We start from the raw sequence: 13,504 nt of genomic DNA, 5'->3' as shown, positions 1-13,504 counted from the left end.
TACAGCTGACATTCTGAGTTCTCCAATGATACCATTTTAATGTGTGAGGTATCAATACATGTCAGGTAATTCACTGTTCTTCAAGATGCTGGTTGTCCTTTTCTTTAAAAAGATAAATACACAGCTTTAATTTGAAAGAGTAGATTGATTGTAAGCTGTCTCAAGCTGTCTTAACTAGCCTTTATACTTCAACAGCATAATCGAATTCCTACAGTTATGGCTTCTGTTTTGGTGCGCCACCCCAAGATTTACAGTGGCCCCATGAAAAAAAATCTCTGGGCACCATTGTCTCTCTGCACAGGTGGGGAAAAAAGCCTCTCCTTCTGAAATGTGTTTGTACTGACACAACAAAACACATGCACCGGCCTCTCACTGTGTTTCTATGTTTGTCTAAGCAGGTAGCAGAAACGAAACATTCCTGAAAACTGTGCCCACACATGTGGCTGTTACTGCAGGATAGACACACCATGAGGTGGAATATTTCAACAGAATAGCTCATTTTAATATAACAAATCATCATAGTAAAGACTAGTTGTAACCTTATGTTTCTTTAAGTAGCTTTTTTAATCTCCGGAACAGGCTGTTATTTCTGTATAGTGTGTGTTTGATGATACTACAGAACTACCAGCATTTGACTCTAGTTGCACTCCTATGTTTCTTTAAGGAGCCCGTCTAATCTCGAGAGCAGGCACATATTTGTGTGTGTGTGTGTGTGTGTGTGTGTGCATCTGTGTGTGTGTCTGTGTGCGTGCAGGCGAGTGTGCGCACTTAGTGCTTATACATCTTATTTTCACAGTGGTAAGTATTTCTTTTCAGTTGCATTCGCAATTTGAGAGCAGTGGAGAGGTTGGAAACTGCGAGCAGACAGAAGTCATTTGGGACTTCAGCAATTCAAGGCCTGTGGAAGTGTACTCACAGTTTGGCACAATTAGTACCAAAAGGGGTCCCTGCTTGACAAATTAGCACACAAAATGTCAGCCGGTAGTTTAGCACATCCACAATGAGCCCTTGCAAATTAGCACATATTTTGAGGAGGGAGCTGGCACATTATTATGAATAGAGAGAGCCTGGCAAATTAGCACATCTGTTGCCAGCGCTCAGAATTAATACATGTTATATGATCACTCGTTTCCTACTTGGAGCTGGGTCAGGGACGAGGGTGGTGGCACACATTTCTAATTGAAGGCTGTGTGTGTGCTCATTACAAGAGATTGATGAAATTGACCTTTTGGCAATGGCGGAGCTAATTATTATTAGTGTAAGTGAACTTAGGTATCTCCGAATGCCGCAGGCATGGGCTTTAAATTCTCACATCAGTCACATTTTCTCCCCGGACTCAGTTGTTTCTTACCTGACAGGTTTGTTTAGGCTCAATCTTAAGGGGTGCGTGATCGTTTGTGTGTGTGTGTTCACACGGCTATGCTAGAGTGTGTGAGTCAGCCTGGGGCTTAGCGTCGAGCAGTGGCAGGTGACAGTCCGGTCCAGTGTCAAGAGGCTTTAGGGTGACAGGAGTGATTCTATCCTGGAGGAATAAAACACACAACAAGACAAACAAGTCAGATAACAACAGCTGAAGTGTTGTTCACATAAGCTGCTTTCTAATGGGCTTTCATGTTCAGTTTCCATATCTCTAACAGAGTGATCAGTTCAGTTATTGATTGATCGCTTACTCATTGTATCAGCTGACTTTTTGTGGATCCTTTTTTCATGATATACAACACATGAATTCCTATTCAGCTCTTCTATTCTATTCTAATACTAGTAATTCACTTGTATTGATTTTACTCTTATTTCTCTAATTTGATTTAAGCTCAAGTTTGGCTCCTAAACAAGTTCACTGGACTCGAGAAAGATCTCTATCAAGTAGAAAATGTACCTCTATTAAACAAGTTTACTGCTTGCTTTATCTCACTCTTACAACACCAAGGCTCTGTAAGATATTATCTCTGAGCCAAGGCCACAGAGGACGTAGCTGGTCAAATAATACTCTGTTATATCTCTGCTACCAGCAGTGTTACAGCAGCATATGCAGAGTAGATTACACATCATCAGTCCTCTTAATGTCATAGGCCAGGATGTTATTCCCTTAAAAAGTAAACTCCTGGTGAATTCTAAGCAGACTCCACTGATGTCGGTTTGTTTGTGTGATATCATAGCACTGGCGAGGATCCTGCACAGTTGTTGTATCCCATGCCCTGGTCAGATTTCTGGGGATTTTCAGCGTGAGAGAGAATTGGCCCTTGTGCAGCGTAGGAAGGTCAGTCTACCGCAAGGGGAGCTTCAGATTAATGACCAGGGGCGACGACTCTCTGCAGGCCTTCATGCATCATGTCCCATTCACCGCCAAACATGTCAGGGAGCGCTCCCATCGGGAATTTCGGGGATATTTACGGAGCATTTCCATCACTTTTGCCTCCTGCCTACTGACTCCGAGCACTGATGCTCACCGGCTGAGAGACGAAGAGACAGAAACAGGCCGGGGGGTTTTGAAGGAGGTGTGGTGGGTGGAGGTCTGAAAGCCTAACTGAGTGACTTCACGTTCATACCTGGGCCACTTGCCCTAGTGACAGGGTTGCTCGCCAGTTGCCATGGCACCCACCCTACAGCCCACCACTATCCTGCAGCTGCGCTGCTGGTCATTAGTCACAGAGACAGGCCGTCCGCACTATCACAACGCCCTTCCTCCACCAATCAGCCGCTCAGATTCCAAAACTGCCGATGCCTCTCAGCCATAGCATAGATGCATGAGTCGCCATGGCAACATATCTGACTCCCATCTCCCAGTGTACAAGAGCGTCCTTGAGTACAGAAGGCTAATTGTATTTTCATTCATGGTTTACCCTTTTAGTAGTAAATACATTCTCCCTGCTCGTGTTTACAGTGCACTGAAGTCACAGAAATATGATGTCAGTTTCAATCTTTGCTCAGAGCAGCAGAATATATTTTACCAAAAGTGATTTTGTATTTCACCTGTACATACATTTCAAGGTTTCTCCATGACAATTGTTGGTAATGTGTAAATGATTTCTATTTACAGGAACTCATTTCAGATTGAATGGAAATAAAGTCAGCGACCACTGGAGAGCACTTTACAATGTTCAATCCAAAATGCGCTTGATTAAATGTGAAAAAAAAACATTAAAAGGGAGTCAGATTTACATAGAGGAGCACCCCCCCATCCTTCCTCCCTCCCCTTTTCATTTCCACTTTCTGCTCAGGCTGTCTCTCTCTCACACACACACATACACACACACGCACACAGAGACACTCCTGCTTTCTCGTCAGGGTGATTATCCAGCTCATAACTCACTCAGAGCTTTCATTTGCACTATAATTCACACCAGTCCCAATGATGGCGGCACCATAATTCACACACACACTGATTATCTCAGCCGTAACTCACACACCTGCAATCAGACGGACCACAGCACCGAGCACTGAGAGGAGGACAGGTAGACCGATAATAGAGGACCGAATGTTGTTAGACGTTAAGCGAGCTAAATATGCGTTACACCCAGTGCAAATGTGTGCAGGTATTTTGGATTGTCACGAAGACGTAGGGTTTGTTTCAACATTTGGGGGGACACATATGAAACTGAGGGTTCGGGGGTCCTGTGTCTGAAAATTTCAAGCATTAAACACTTAATTTCTGCATTCCAGTGAAGTTTTATGCACCAATTTGTGCCTTTTTTGCATTAATTATTAGTGTAAATGTCTTTTATATGGGGAGGACAAATGCACATGCTCCAAGTCGTCCCCCTGAAACCTACACCTATGCATGCCCATATAACATGCTATATGCCAAGGAGCATTAAATCAAACACTAACCATTTCACTGCCTTGAAATCTCCTCTGAAATATGAAACGTAACCCTTTGTGGACTTAATTTAATGCTCCTGCTCTGCTGTGTTCTCAGAGGTATATGATTAGTTTTAAACCAGCATGTCCGTGCCATACAGAGTGCCAAAAGAAATCCGATGAGTGTAACTTAATACCCTTCTGCTCATTTTGAAGCTCGTTGAACAGGCCAGTGGAGCTCGGTGTGCTCCCTCAGGGCAAGAGTGTAATAATTATCTATTAGGTCAGACTGACATGATTCCAATCATCTTTAATGGTGATTCTCGGGTATTCGTTCTTTCGTAGATTGATGTGCGATTTCAGTGAGATGAAATGCCATGAATAGCAGCACACGTTGCTGTATAGCGGGGGGGGGTGAACATATGAAGGCCCTATTATAAACACTCAATGACAGTGAAGCGCAAAACATGTGCTAAAGTGCCTTTACGGGTTTACTCTCGTCTTAAACCGCCACGTCCATCCCTCTTTTCCTCTCCATTTCACCTTCTTCAATTCTCTGTAGGATATAAAAGAAAATGCCGTGACATAAAATAAGGAAGCACAACATACGGGTGCACCGTGGTGACAGTGATAAAGCCCAAGTTAATGACATCTTCTTTGCCCTCCTGCACCCCTTTTCTATCACTCCCTGCCACGGCCGGATGCTATTTATAGCTGCTGTGTCTGCTACTGTACAGCTCTCATTCTGTCTCTGCTAAAAAAAAAAAAAAAAATGCGTCACTCTCTCTGTCTTTTTCCCTTTCAGCCTCACTTTCCCCTCCGCTCTGTGTAATTGAATCGATAAACAGGCTTTAAACTTTTTTCTCCTTTTTTTTTTTTTTCTTCAGTTTGGATTTCGTCAAACCAACTCTCTGTCCTCGGAGAGGATGGGAGCCGTGGATGGACTACTGAACTCTGCTCTTGACTCCGGGAGTTTTTCTCAGAGCTGCTCTCACAACCCCCTTTCATCCACCACCACCCTCCCCTTCATCCATTCTCTTTTAAGTTTGATTTCTGTAAAGCTTTCTCAGGATTTAGTCCATCCTCAAAGGTGCGCTGACTTTTGTAACATGTTTTTTTTTTTATTATTATGTTTATTTTGGAAGTTGAAAGTCATTGCTCGACTCTACAGCTGTTTCAGCTGTTTGACATAGAAATGTTCTCTTTGAAACTGTAATACATGACATATTCCGGCATATTGCACCACCTACAACATGACTTCGCCTCTTTCTAATCATGGATGTGTGAGAATACGTCATTCTCCCTGAAATTAAAGGGTTACTTTGCCGATTTTTAACCAGCTCTGTACCATAACAATGTGGGTAGTGTGTGTAAATGAACCGTGGTAAACTTCCCTCCTTCTCGCCAGCACACTAAGCTCCCTGCTCATCTCTCAGCTCAAATCTGCTGGAGGATGCGTTTTGTGTCGCCTGTTGGATTTTCGCTGGCTCTAGGGCTGTTGCTCGAACTACAGATTGTGCTTCTGATTGTCCAAGTGCCCGCCTCTCCTTCTCTCTGTCTCAGAAAGGCAGACCAAGCTCAGGTCAAACTGAGCAAACTGCCTATTTCTTGCCTGAAATGTTTTCAGAAACAGAGTGCCCCAGAAATGAGTTTGAAAACCTGGACATGATTTAGCATTTTAGTACTTGTGGTTCCCCAATCTCAACATCAGTGGGATTTTTGAATGAGTTTTTGGTTAGGTGCTTGAAGTAAGTCCTGTGGTTAACAAGATCTTTAAGAGACTGTAATATTTTGTTCTGCTACATCAAAAACATCTCACATTCCACTCTCGAATTTTGGAGCTTTTATGTGTCTTCAAAAAGGGGGTTGCTAACAAGTGGCTAAATGAGACTACAGAACGTCATCATGCCTAACACGACTATACAGCCTCGTTGTGGTCTTGATGTTGAGTCATGTGACCGTAGTGTCCTCGGCTTCTCAGTCAGATCCATCCCTCGCTCCTCCACAGTTCCCGCCCTTTGCCCAAATATGGTTAATTCTGGCTCCAAAAAACCAAGATGGTGAATTTGAACCTTCAAAACCAAACTTAAGTCCACAAACTTATGCAGCTACTTCCATTATTTTAACAGTCCATGGACTGTAATGTTAGCATTAGCTTTTTACTTCCGGCGATTGCATTTAGGCTTCAAAAATTATGAAAGTGGTGTTACTTTTGTAAAGATTATCTTGCTGAATGAAACATACAAATGTTTGTTTGCCACAGAGCTTATTTTCCGGCAATAGTCCAAAATACAATGAAAAATACCATTGGATTCTTGACGAGCAAACCAGGGCAATGCTAACTTTAGCGTCGGCCTACAGAAAAACGTCTTCCCTGGAGCACCCTATTTTAGTGCACTGTTTGGCTGTATTACAAGAACTCGTGAACAGGAAGTTGGAGTCATACTGTTTCCTGTTTTGTAAAAATGGAGGCTAGAAAAACGAAATACTAAGCAGTGCTGATCAAATATGAACAAAGATTCTGATACTGTTTTTCGGAAACATAGTTCAGCTACTGTTTAACTGTAATTCAAGATCACTTGCTACCAGCAGGTCACTGTCTGGTTTCCTGTGTCAAAACGGAAAGGCTTGCATTACGTCACCCACCAGTGGCAGTGTTTATTGGTCCAGTGTGGTGCAGTGTTTTGTGGGTTTTCAATCTCTTGAGCAAAAGCAAACTCCACAATCCATTTTCTCTGGGTTTTTTTTCTGCACCAATTTCAAACGTATTTGCATCTTTGTACTGCACAGACTGCCCAGTTCTAGAGAAGACCATCTTTCCAGCAGTGAAATACATCTTAAAGTGTGTCCTGTACAGCTGCAGATTAATCAGCTGATTAATTAGTTGTCATCTACTAGATTAATCACTCACTATTTTAATGAATGATTATCAGTTTGAGTACTTTTTCAAGAAAAAAAAAAATAGCCAAGATTGTCTCTTGGGTTGTGGACAAAGCAAGACATTTGAGGATGTCATCTTGGGCTTTGAAAAACAATGAACATTTTTCACAATTTTCTGACATTATATAGACAAGAAAATAATCAACAGATTAATCGACAATGAAAGTAATTGTTAGTTGCAGCCCTAATGCTGTGGCTTGTAGAAAATCAAAACAGCATAGTATATAATTTGGTCGTAACTACAAAACGTCCATTTACATTGGGGTCAAATTTACTGACATGCATTTCTGGTGATTGTCAGATGCATTGAGGTAAACTTTTTCTTGACTTAATCTTGAAATGAGACACATTTGTAGTGGGTCGGTCGGGCATTGTCTTTCTTTGTTAAGGATTCTGAACCACATTGAAGGACCATCTGGAGCTCTAATGGTTTTTGTTCAGCTCAAAGTAATTGACAAGTCTGAAGGGAGCTGTTTTAAGTTGACAACACCTTACTTTGCAGCGGTAATTATATTGTCTGACTCGTGTGGCGTGGTGAAACAGCATGTATTGTTTATTTTTGTGTCGAGGCTTTTACTTTGACAATTAATGAGTGTCGCGAGGTGTGAATCACATATATCCAAAAGGTAACAAGATTTCTCAGACTGGCTCAGCATGAAACTCCCATCAGGATGCTCTCCCATTAAAAAATCAAGCAAAGTAACAGTCAAATAGGATGCAGAGACAATCATTTGAACTTCGGAGTCGATTTGTTTTTAATGATTGTAATTAAAAGCGTCCTGATGTTTTATCCTAATTTCTGATTTGATTGGCCTTCTCCTTCGCTTCGCCTGTCTTTCTGTTTATGACTCTCTTTCTATACCACTTTAAATATCTTACAGATCTCTCCCATGGCTCTCTCTGTCTCCTTTCCTCCTCTACCTTTTTTTGTCTTTTTGCCCTCATTTCTCTGCTCCCTGCGCTCTTGTGTGTTTTTTTTTTTTTTGTTCTCTCATTTGAGAATCGCTGGAATCAATGGGACAAAGTGGAAGAGTGAACCTTTCTGTCAAGGCTGAGCAAGGGAGTCAAAGAAGGGCACTCACCCCTGAACTCACCTCCCGATCTAACTAATTGCCTATAATTACGCCATCCACTGCCACAGAATGCAAATCAGATGAGATCAGAACGCCTAATAAGCACTGTAAATCGGTCTCATGTCAGCGTCTGACTGAGCTGTGCGAAGCATTGAACGCAATGGCATCAGTGTTGAAAACGATAGCACTGCTGGAGATGTAATTGCCTGCATCGTATCGATCATTTACTTTAATGTCAACTGTGTTAAGGAATCTATTGTAATTACAGAAGAGGGAAGTGGTTTTTCAGAGGTCTTGTTCTAAGCAGTTTTGTTTTTTTCTTGACCTTCCTAGGAGGAATATTTGAATCCATTGAGAGCGGCCCCTCCGGAGCAGAGGAACTAGCCTTTAAATTTGCCTTGAACACAATCAACAGGAATCGCACATTGCTCCCCAACACCACGCTGACCTATGACATCCAGAGAATAAACATCTTCGACAGCTTTGAGGCCTCCAGGAAAGGTGAGTGCTTGTTTTGTAGTTCTTTCAGGTTTTGTAGTTCGCTTCTCTGTGAAATTGTTTGTTTTGTCTAGCAACCTAGTTGCCAGAAAAAATGTTAGCATTGTAGATTTCTGCAAACAATGGATACTTTACATTTGTACATTATTATGTAGCAGATATGTTGAAACTTTACATTTCAACAGTTTGTGGAGTTTTGAGTCACAGGGTGGATAAGGTTAGGTCAGAACAGATCAATTGATGAGAGGAGCAGCTGCTGCGGTAAACTTTTAGACCCAGCAAAAATTAACGTCATGTTCCACTTTCACTGTGCCTGACTTCTGCTGCTCCATCTGTACCCAGAGTACTCCTAGTGAGCGCTCTAGCTCCAAAAATAGAAAATTAAACATGGCGGCAGATGTTTGGCCCCTGTGAAACCTGGAGCGACATTATTTCTTCCAAATGCATGGGGGGAAAAGGCAATGAGCAACTTGGTAAAATATCACAGAAACTGCAAAAAAAATAAAAAATAAATAAATACATTTAGAAAATTATTTTTAAAAATAAGGAAAAAAAGAAAAAAATAGGGAAAAATTATATTTATAATCATATTCATTATTACATTTTAAAATTATGTTACAGAATTATTATAATTTTCAAGCACTCTCCAGGTTATTTCCTTGTTTGTCTATTTTTAGCTTTCTTTCTTTCTGTCTTTTCCTTTTTCTTCATATAATTTTCTTGCTTTCAATTTTTTTTTACTAATTTCTCACAATATTTTGGGGTCATTTCTTCTTTCGTTGCTCATTGCCTTCTTCCCAAGTTTTCAAAAGAAGTCAAGCTGGTTTGCTCGGGTTTCAAAGGGTTAATATGTGGGAAACTCTTTATTAGGTTTAGGTATAAAAACCACTTGGTTATAATTGGGAAAATATTATGTTTTGGCTTAAAACACCCACGTTGGAGGTACAACAGTCTTCGGAAAAGCAGGTACGGGTTGGTGAAGGACAGGTGGCTTAGATGCCATTGGGACACATTGCAATGTGGGGACACCATGTGTTGTTGTATGCTGTTCTCAGATGGTTGTCTGCAGAGGTCAGCAGCTTGGCAGCCATCTCACCAAGGTGTCACACCATCCACCATCCCCTCCATCTACTGATGACACAATCAGCTCTTATACTACCTCACTTTAGAAACACTGATATGCTATTCATGAAACATACAAATGTGACGTATCCTTGGTTTGCAGAAACGTACAATACTACCATTTTCTTCTGGCAACTGGGCTGTGTCTAGGTCTGTTGAGTTGCAGCTACATATGTTGGAAACAAAGAAATATATGGTTTGTCATATGACTCCCATAATGACATCAGTAATGTATTTCTAACAGAAAAGTAATGAAAATGACACACAAGACAACAACATTCAATACAAGGAAGAAAAAATTCATCCAAAGCTCTGTTACATCATGTTCCTGCAAATCACTTTTAAATCTTTGTTTTGGCTGTTTGTGTAGCAGCTCACAGATTATGTGAATCGAATATTAACTCCCAAAGACTGGAGACAAACACAAAAATCACTTTAGCCCATCATTGGCTGGGTCTAATATCACCCTCTATTTACTGTATAATGCACTGTCTGCTATTTTATTTTAGTGTGGAAAATTATGCACTATACTTAAATGGTTACTACTATTACAAAGCCATTTTTTTTATTGTTTTAAAATCTGCATGTGTATATCAATGTTATCCTTGCTAGAAGTCTTCTCTCCTGCCTTTACTGGTGCTTTCCTGCTCATTACAGCCACAGATAAGTGAAACAGAGTAAGATCAGTTGTGCCCCAATCAGTTTGGTTGTGACCCTAAATGAAGCACCTGTTCCTGTCACTTATTGCTTGTTTGGGGTGACACACAAAATGGACAACAAGAACCTTTAGAAACTGAATTTCAAATGCCCATGCTCACCAGTTGCTTCTTTTGCTTGTTACCCTACCAGCATGTGATCAGCTTTCCCTCGGGGTGGCGGCCATCTTTGGCCCCTCACACAGCTCGTCGGCCAACGCAGTACAATCCATCTGCAATGCTTTGGGAGTGCCCCACATCCAGACCAAGTGGAAGCACCAAGTGTCCGACAACAGGGACTCGTACTATGTCAGCCTGTACCCCGACTTCTCCTCCCTCAGCAGAGCCATCCTCGACCTGGTGCACTTCTTCAAGTGGAGAACAGTCACTGTCGTGTACGACGACAGCACAGGTACAGGTACAGTCGGTGTCTGTCTTCATCTTCCAGTGGTGCTTCTGTTTTGCATGCCGAGCGTGATCGAGTTCAAGACCTTTGGCCTTTGCGCCTCGAAATGTCCAAAAAAACAAGAGGTACCAGGTGAACTTCAAAAAAGCAGCAGTGCTGCTCAGAGTTCAGTGAGTGCTTTGTAACCTGTCAAGTTAATTCAGAAATCAATAGCTTACTGTTCTGCCTCGGTCCTGCAGGTGCTGCCCATGTCAGTCTTCCAGGAGAGTGAGCAGCAGCATAGAGAACAAAAAAAAGAGGGAACCACATTACCCAGAATGACCCACTGTCTCTTCAGATTAATGCAATGCAGATTTGTAGTATGTGGGGGCTGACAACAGATGTTAATAACACACAGAGACACTTGATCTCTGAGGGTGGCTATCAAATGTGTCTGTGAGCCATTTCGTCAATCCCCGTGACTTTGTGGAGTGTCTCATAATATGCATTTTAAAAGACCAGTCATATTTTCGCCGGAGTGCAGCGATATTTTTATGAGCAAAAGTGTAATCGCTCCGGAGAAGATAACAATATTCAAATGCTCATTCGCAATTTATGAGCTATTTGGCGTGACGTGGCTGACAGCTTAATGTAGGTAAATTAGACAGACTTGAGAGGAGGTTTAAATTTTAGACAGGTTGCATAATGAATTCACTCCCTACTCGGAGCAAATGAATATTGTCTTGTAGTTGACATCCTAAATTGCGCCGCTAAATAGAAATTTAAACCCTTTTCTGTTCATTTTAACAACTAAGTGTGATAGTTTTACTGCTGTTTTGCCTCCTGCAGCATCTCGACATTCACATCTGTTGCATACATATCAGGAAAAGCCGATCCTGCAGCGTGCCAGTGCCCGTGCGCTAACCTCAGACTATATCCCAATGACTTGTCCCACTTGCCACATTATTCTGACTCATCTCCTTGACCTCTCTTCACTTCCTGCCTCGGAGCTCGGTACGTTAACACCCTCGTTCTCCAGCAAACTGCCCCTGCGAGACACCAAAAGGTGACCTCTCGCCTCTCTCTCTGTCAGATAGGAGCGGCTCGGACCTCCTCAGTGGAGCTTTTCTGCTGCAACACACCTGACGCCCTGAAAAGTGTGACAGCTGCATAGCCGCGTTGCTTCCCCCCACCGCTCCCACCTGGTCCCAGGCTGTAATCACACAGCTTCATGCTCCAGGGCCCCGCGCTGCTGATTGGAGCCTATCTGACGGCTGGCAGGGAAAACTATCGGAGGGGATAAAATATTCACACACAGCCGTTAGAAGATCCAGGGGGAAAGTCTGAAGGCATTAAGCAGAGCCTGCAAACATCTACACTGACAGTGTTTCCCAAACGTTGAGCTCCCTTGACAGATTTTTTTTTTTCTTGCTTAACACCTCCCAAAGTGTCGGTACGAACAAAAACAGGGAGACGCAGACGTGCCCTAGAGTAGGGATCTATTGGGATTACCTGGGGAAAGCTCTAGGTGGTTCAGTATTCCTCCCCACAATGGTACTTTTCACAACAAGACCTGCATGTTCCTATTTCACACCAATCTTTCTATAGGCCTCAGGGAGACCCAGCCCCACTCACAGTAAGACCATTAAACTGCTCACACAGCACTTCATTTCAAAATAAAAAATAGGCTGAGCTATCTTAAAGTGGTTCCACGAAAAAAAAAAAATCCTATCTCTCTCCAGTTCCCCTCTCAAACTATCCTCGCCGCTCCATCCATTTTTATACCCATGACAAGTAATCATCTCTCCCATCAATCCAGCCTCTTTCATCCCTGCACTCTGAAGTTCTTTACTGGGGGAGAAACTCATTGTAATCTCATCGCAGTATCTCCCGAAGAGCTTTCTACCTGAGTGTGTGGCCGAGAAATGAAAGGTGAAGATTGTAGCTCAATATGTGACGGTGGCGTCAGGCTCCCTAGGGGCAAGTACAAGCTGGGCAAACAGAGACTCTCTCTCATCAGAGCACATCTGAAGTGTGTGTGAGAGGCAGGATTGACCATAGCTTTCCATCAGGGTAAAATTGAACCTATTCCATGCTGCTGTATGGTATCATGGAAGACGGGAGCGAATCAACATTTCAGAGGCTTCTGTGGGATTGGAAGTTTCTGTAGGAGGGTGCAGATCCAGGCTCTTTCCATTTTGTGCTTTTGGTATAAAAGAGTGCAATGTGCTGGGTTGGTGTTAAATTCTCTTGATAGGTCTGTAGCAGTCTGTTTGCTTGCCAAGCATGAGTAGGAGGATCAATAGACTGTGGATTAGGAAGGCATGCATATGAGCCGTTTTCTGCTGAGAAAACCTGAATCCAGTTGTTTTTTTTTCATGTTGGTTTTTTTTATGTGGCCTCCTCAGCATCGGAGATACTTCAAAATGGCAGCAGATCAAACACAGCATGTAGCCACATCTTTAAAATTCCTTTTTCACGCTATATGTGTGCTCTTTGTCTGCAGGTCTCATTCGACTGCAGGAGCTGATCAAGGCACCGTCACGATACAACATTCGTTTGAAGATCCGACAGCTGCCCACAGAGACCAAGGATGCCAAGCCACTTCTGAAGGAGATGAAGAAGGCAAAGGAGTTCCATGTCATCTTTGATTGTGGACATGAGATGGCCGCGTGGATCCTAAAACAGGTATGAACCCACCCTACTGAGCCATGATAGCTCATTAAAGTCAGTGCAAGAAGCAGGCCTGGGAGACTATTAATGGCTCACCAAAGGGATTAATATTAGATACATAAGAAAAATTGATAATGATGAATTAATGGTGTTTTCAACAAATCATAAAAACAGAATTTGTAAGAGGTGTTGTTTTTTCACAGTGACATTTTTCCCAATGGCACCTTTTATTTCATATGCTGCATTCACATGCCTCTGATGGTCGCATTACTTGAGTTGGGAAGTGATTTTGGTGTGTTCATGAGCTTTAAATCATAATG

The 13,504-nt window shown here is 42.3% G+C and overlaps 1 protein-coding gene across 2 annotated transcripts in view; it reads left to right on the top strand.

Annotated features, from left to right (window-relative positions):
• LOC125897199 (glutamate receptor ionotropic, kainate 2-like) overlaps nucleotides 1–13,504 on the top strand; it is an 87,794-nt gene that overhangs the window by 16,101 nt on the left and 58,189 nt on the right. The window contains exons 2-4 of one of the 2 annotated variants that reach the window (XM_049590324.1): nucleotides 8,145–8,312; nucleotides 10,281–10,538; nucleotides 13,018–13,199. In XM_049590324.1, the coding sequence (XP_049446281.1) occupies nucleotides 8,145–8,312; nucleotides 10,281–10,538; nucleotides 13,018–13,199 (608 nt within the window). Of the gene's footprint in view, nucleotides 1–8,144; nucleotides 8,313–10,280; nucleotides 10,545–13,017; nucleotides 13,200–13,504 lie in introns of both variants that reach the window. The other variant, XM_049590322.1, reaches the window with a different exon arrangement.

The sequence above is a fragment of the Epinephelus fuscoguttatus genome, linkage group LG11 (genome assembly GCF_011397635.1).
Source record: "Epinephelus fuscoguttatus linkage group LG11, E.fuscoguttatus.final_Chr_v1".
In the NCBI taxonomy this organism is placed as follows: domain Eukaryota; kingdom Metazoa; phylum Chordata; class Actinopteri; order Perciformes; family Serranidae; genus Epinephelus; species Epinephelus fuscoguttatus.
The sequence above is the reverse complement of the archived record's forward strand: the minus strand, read 5'-3'. Positions and strand labels throughout refer to the sequence as shown.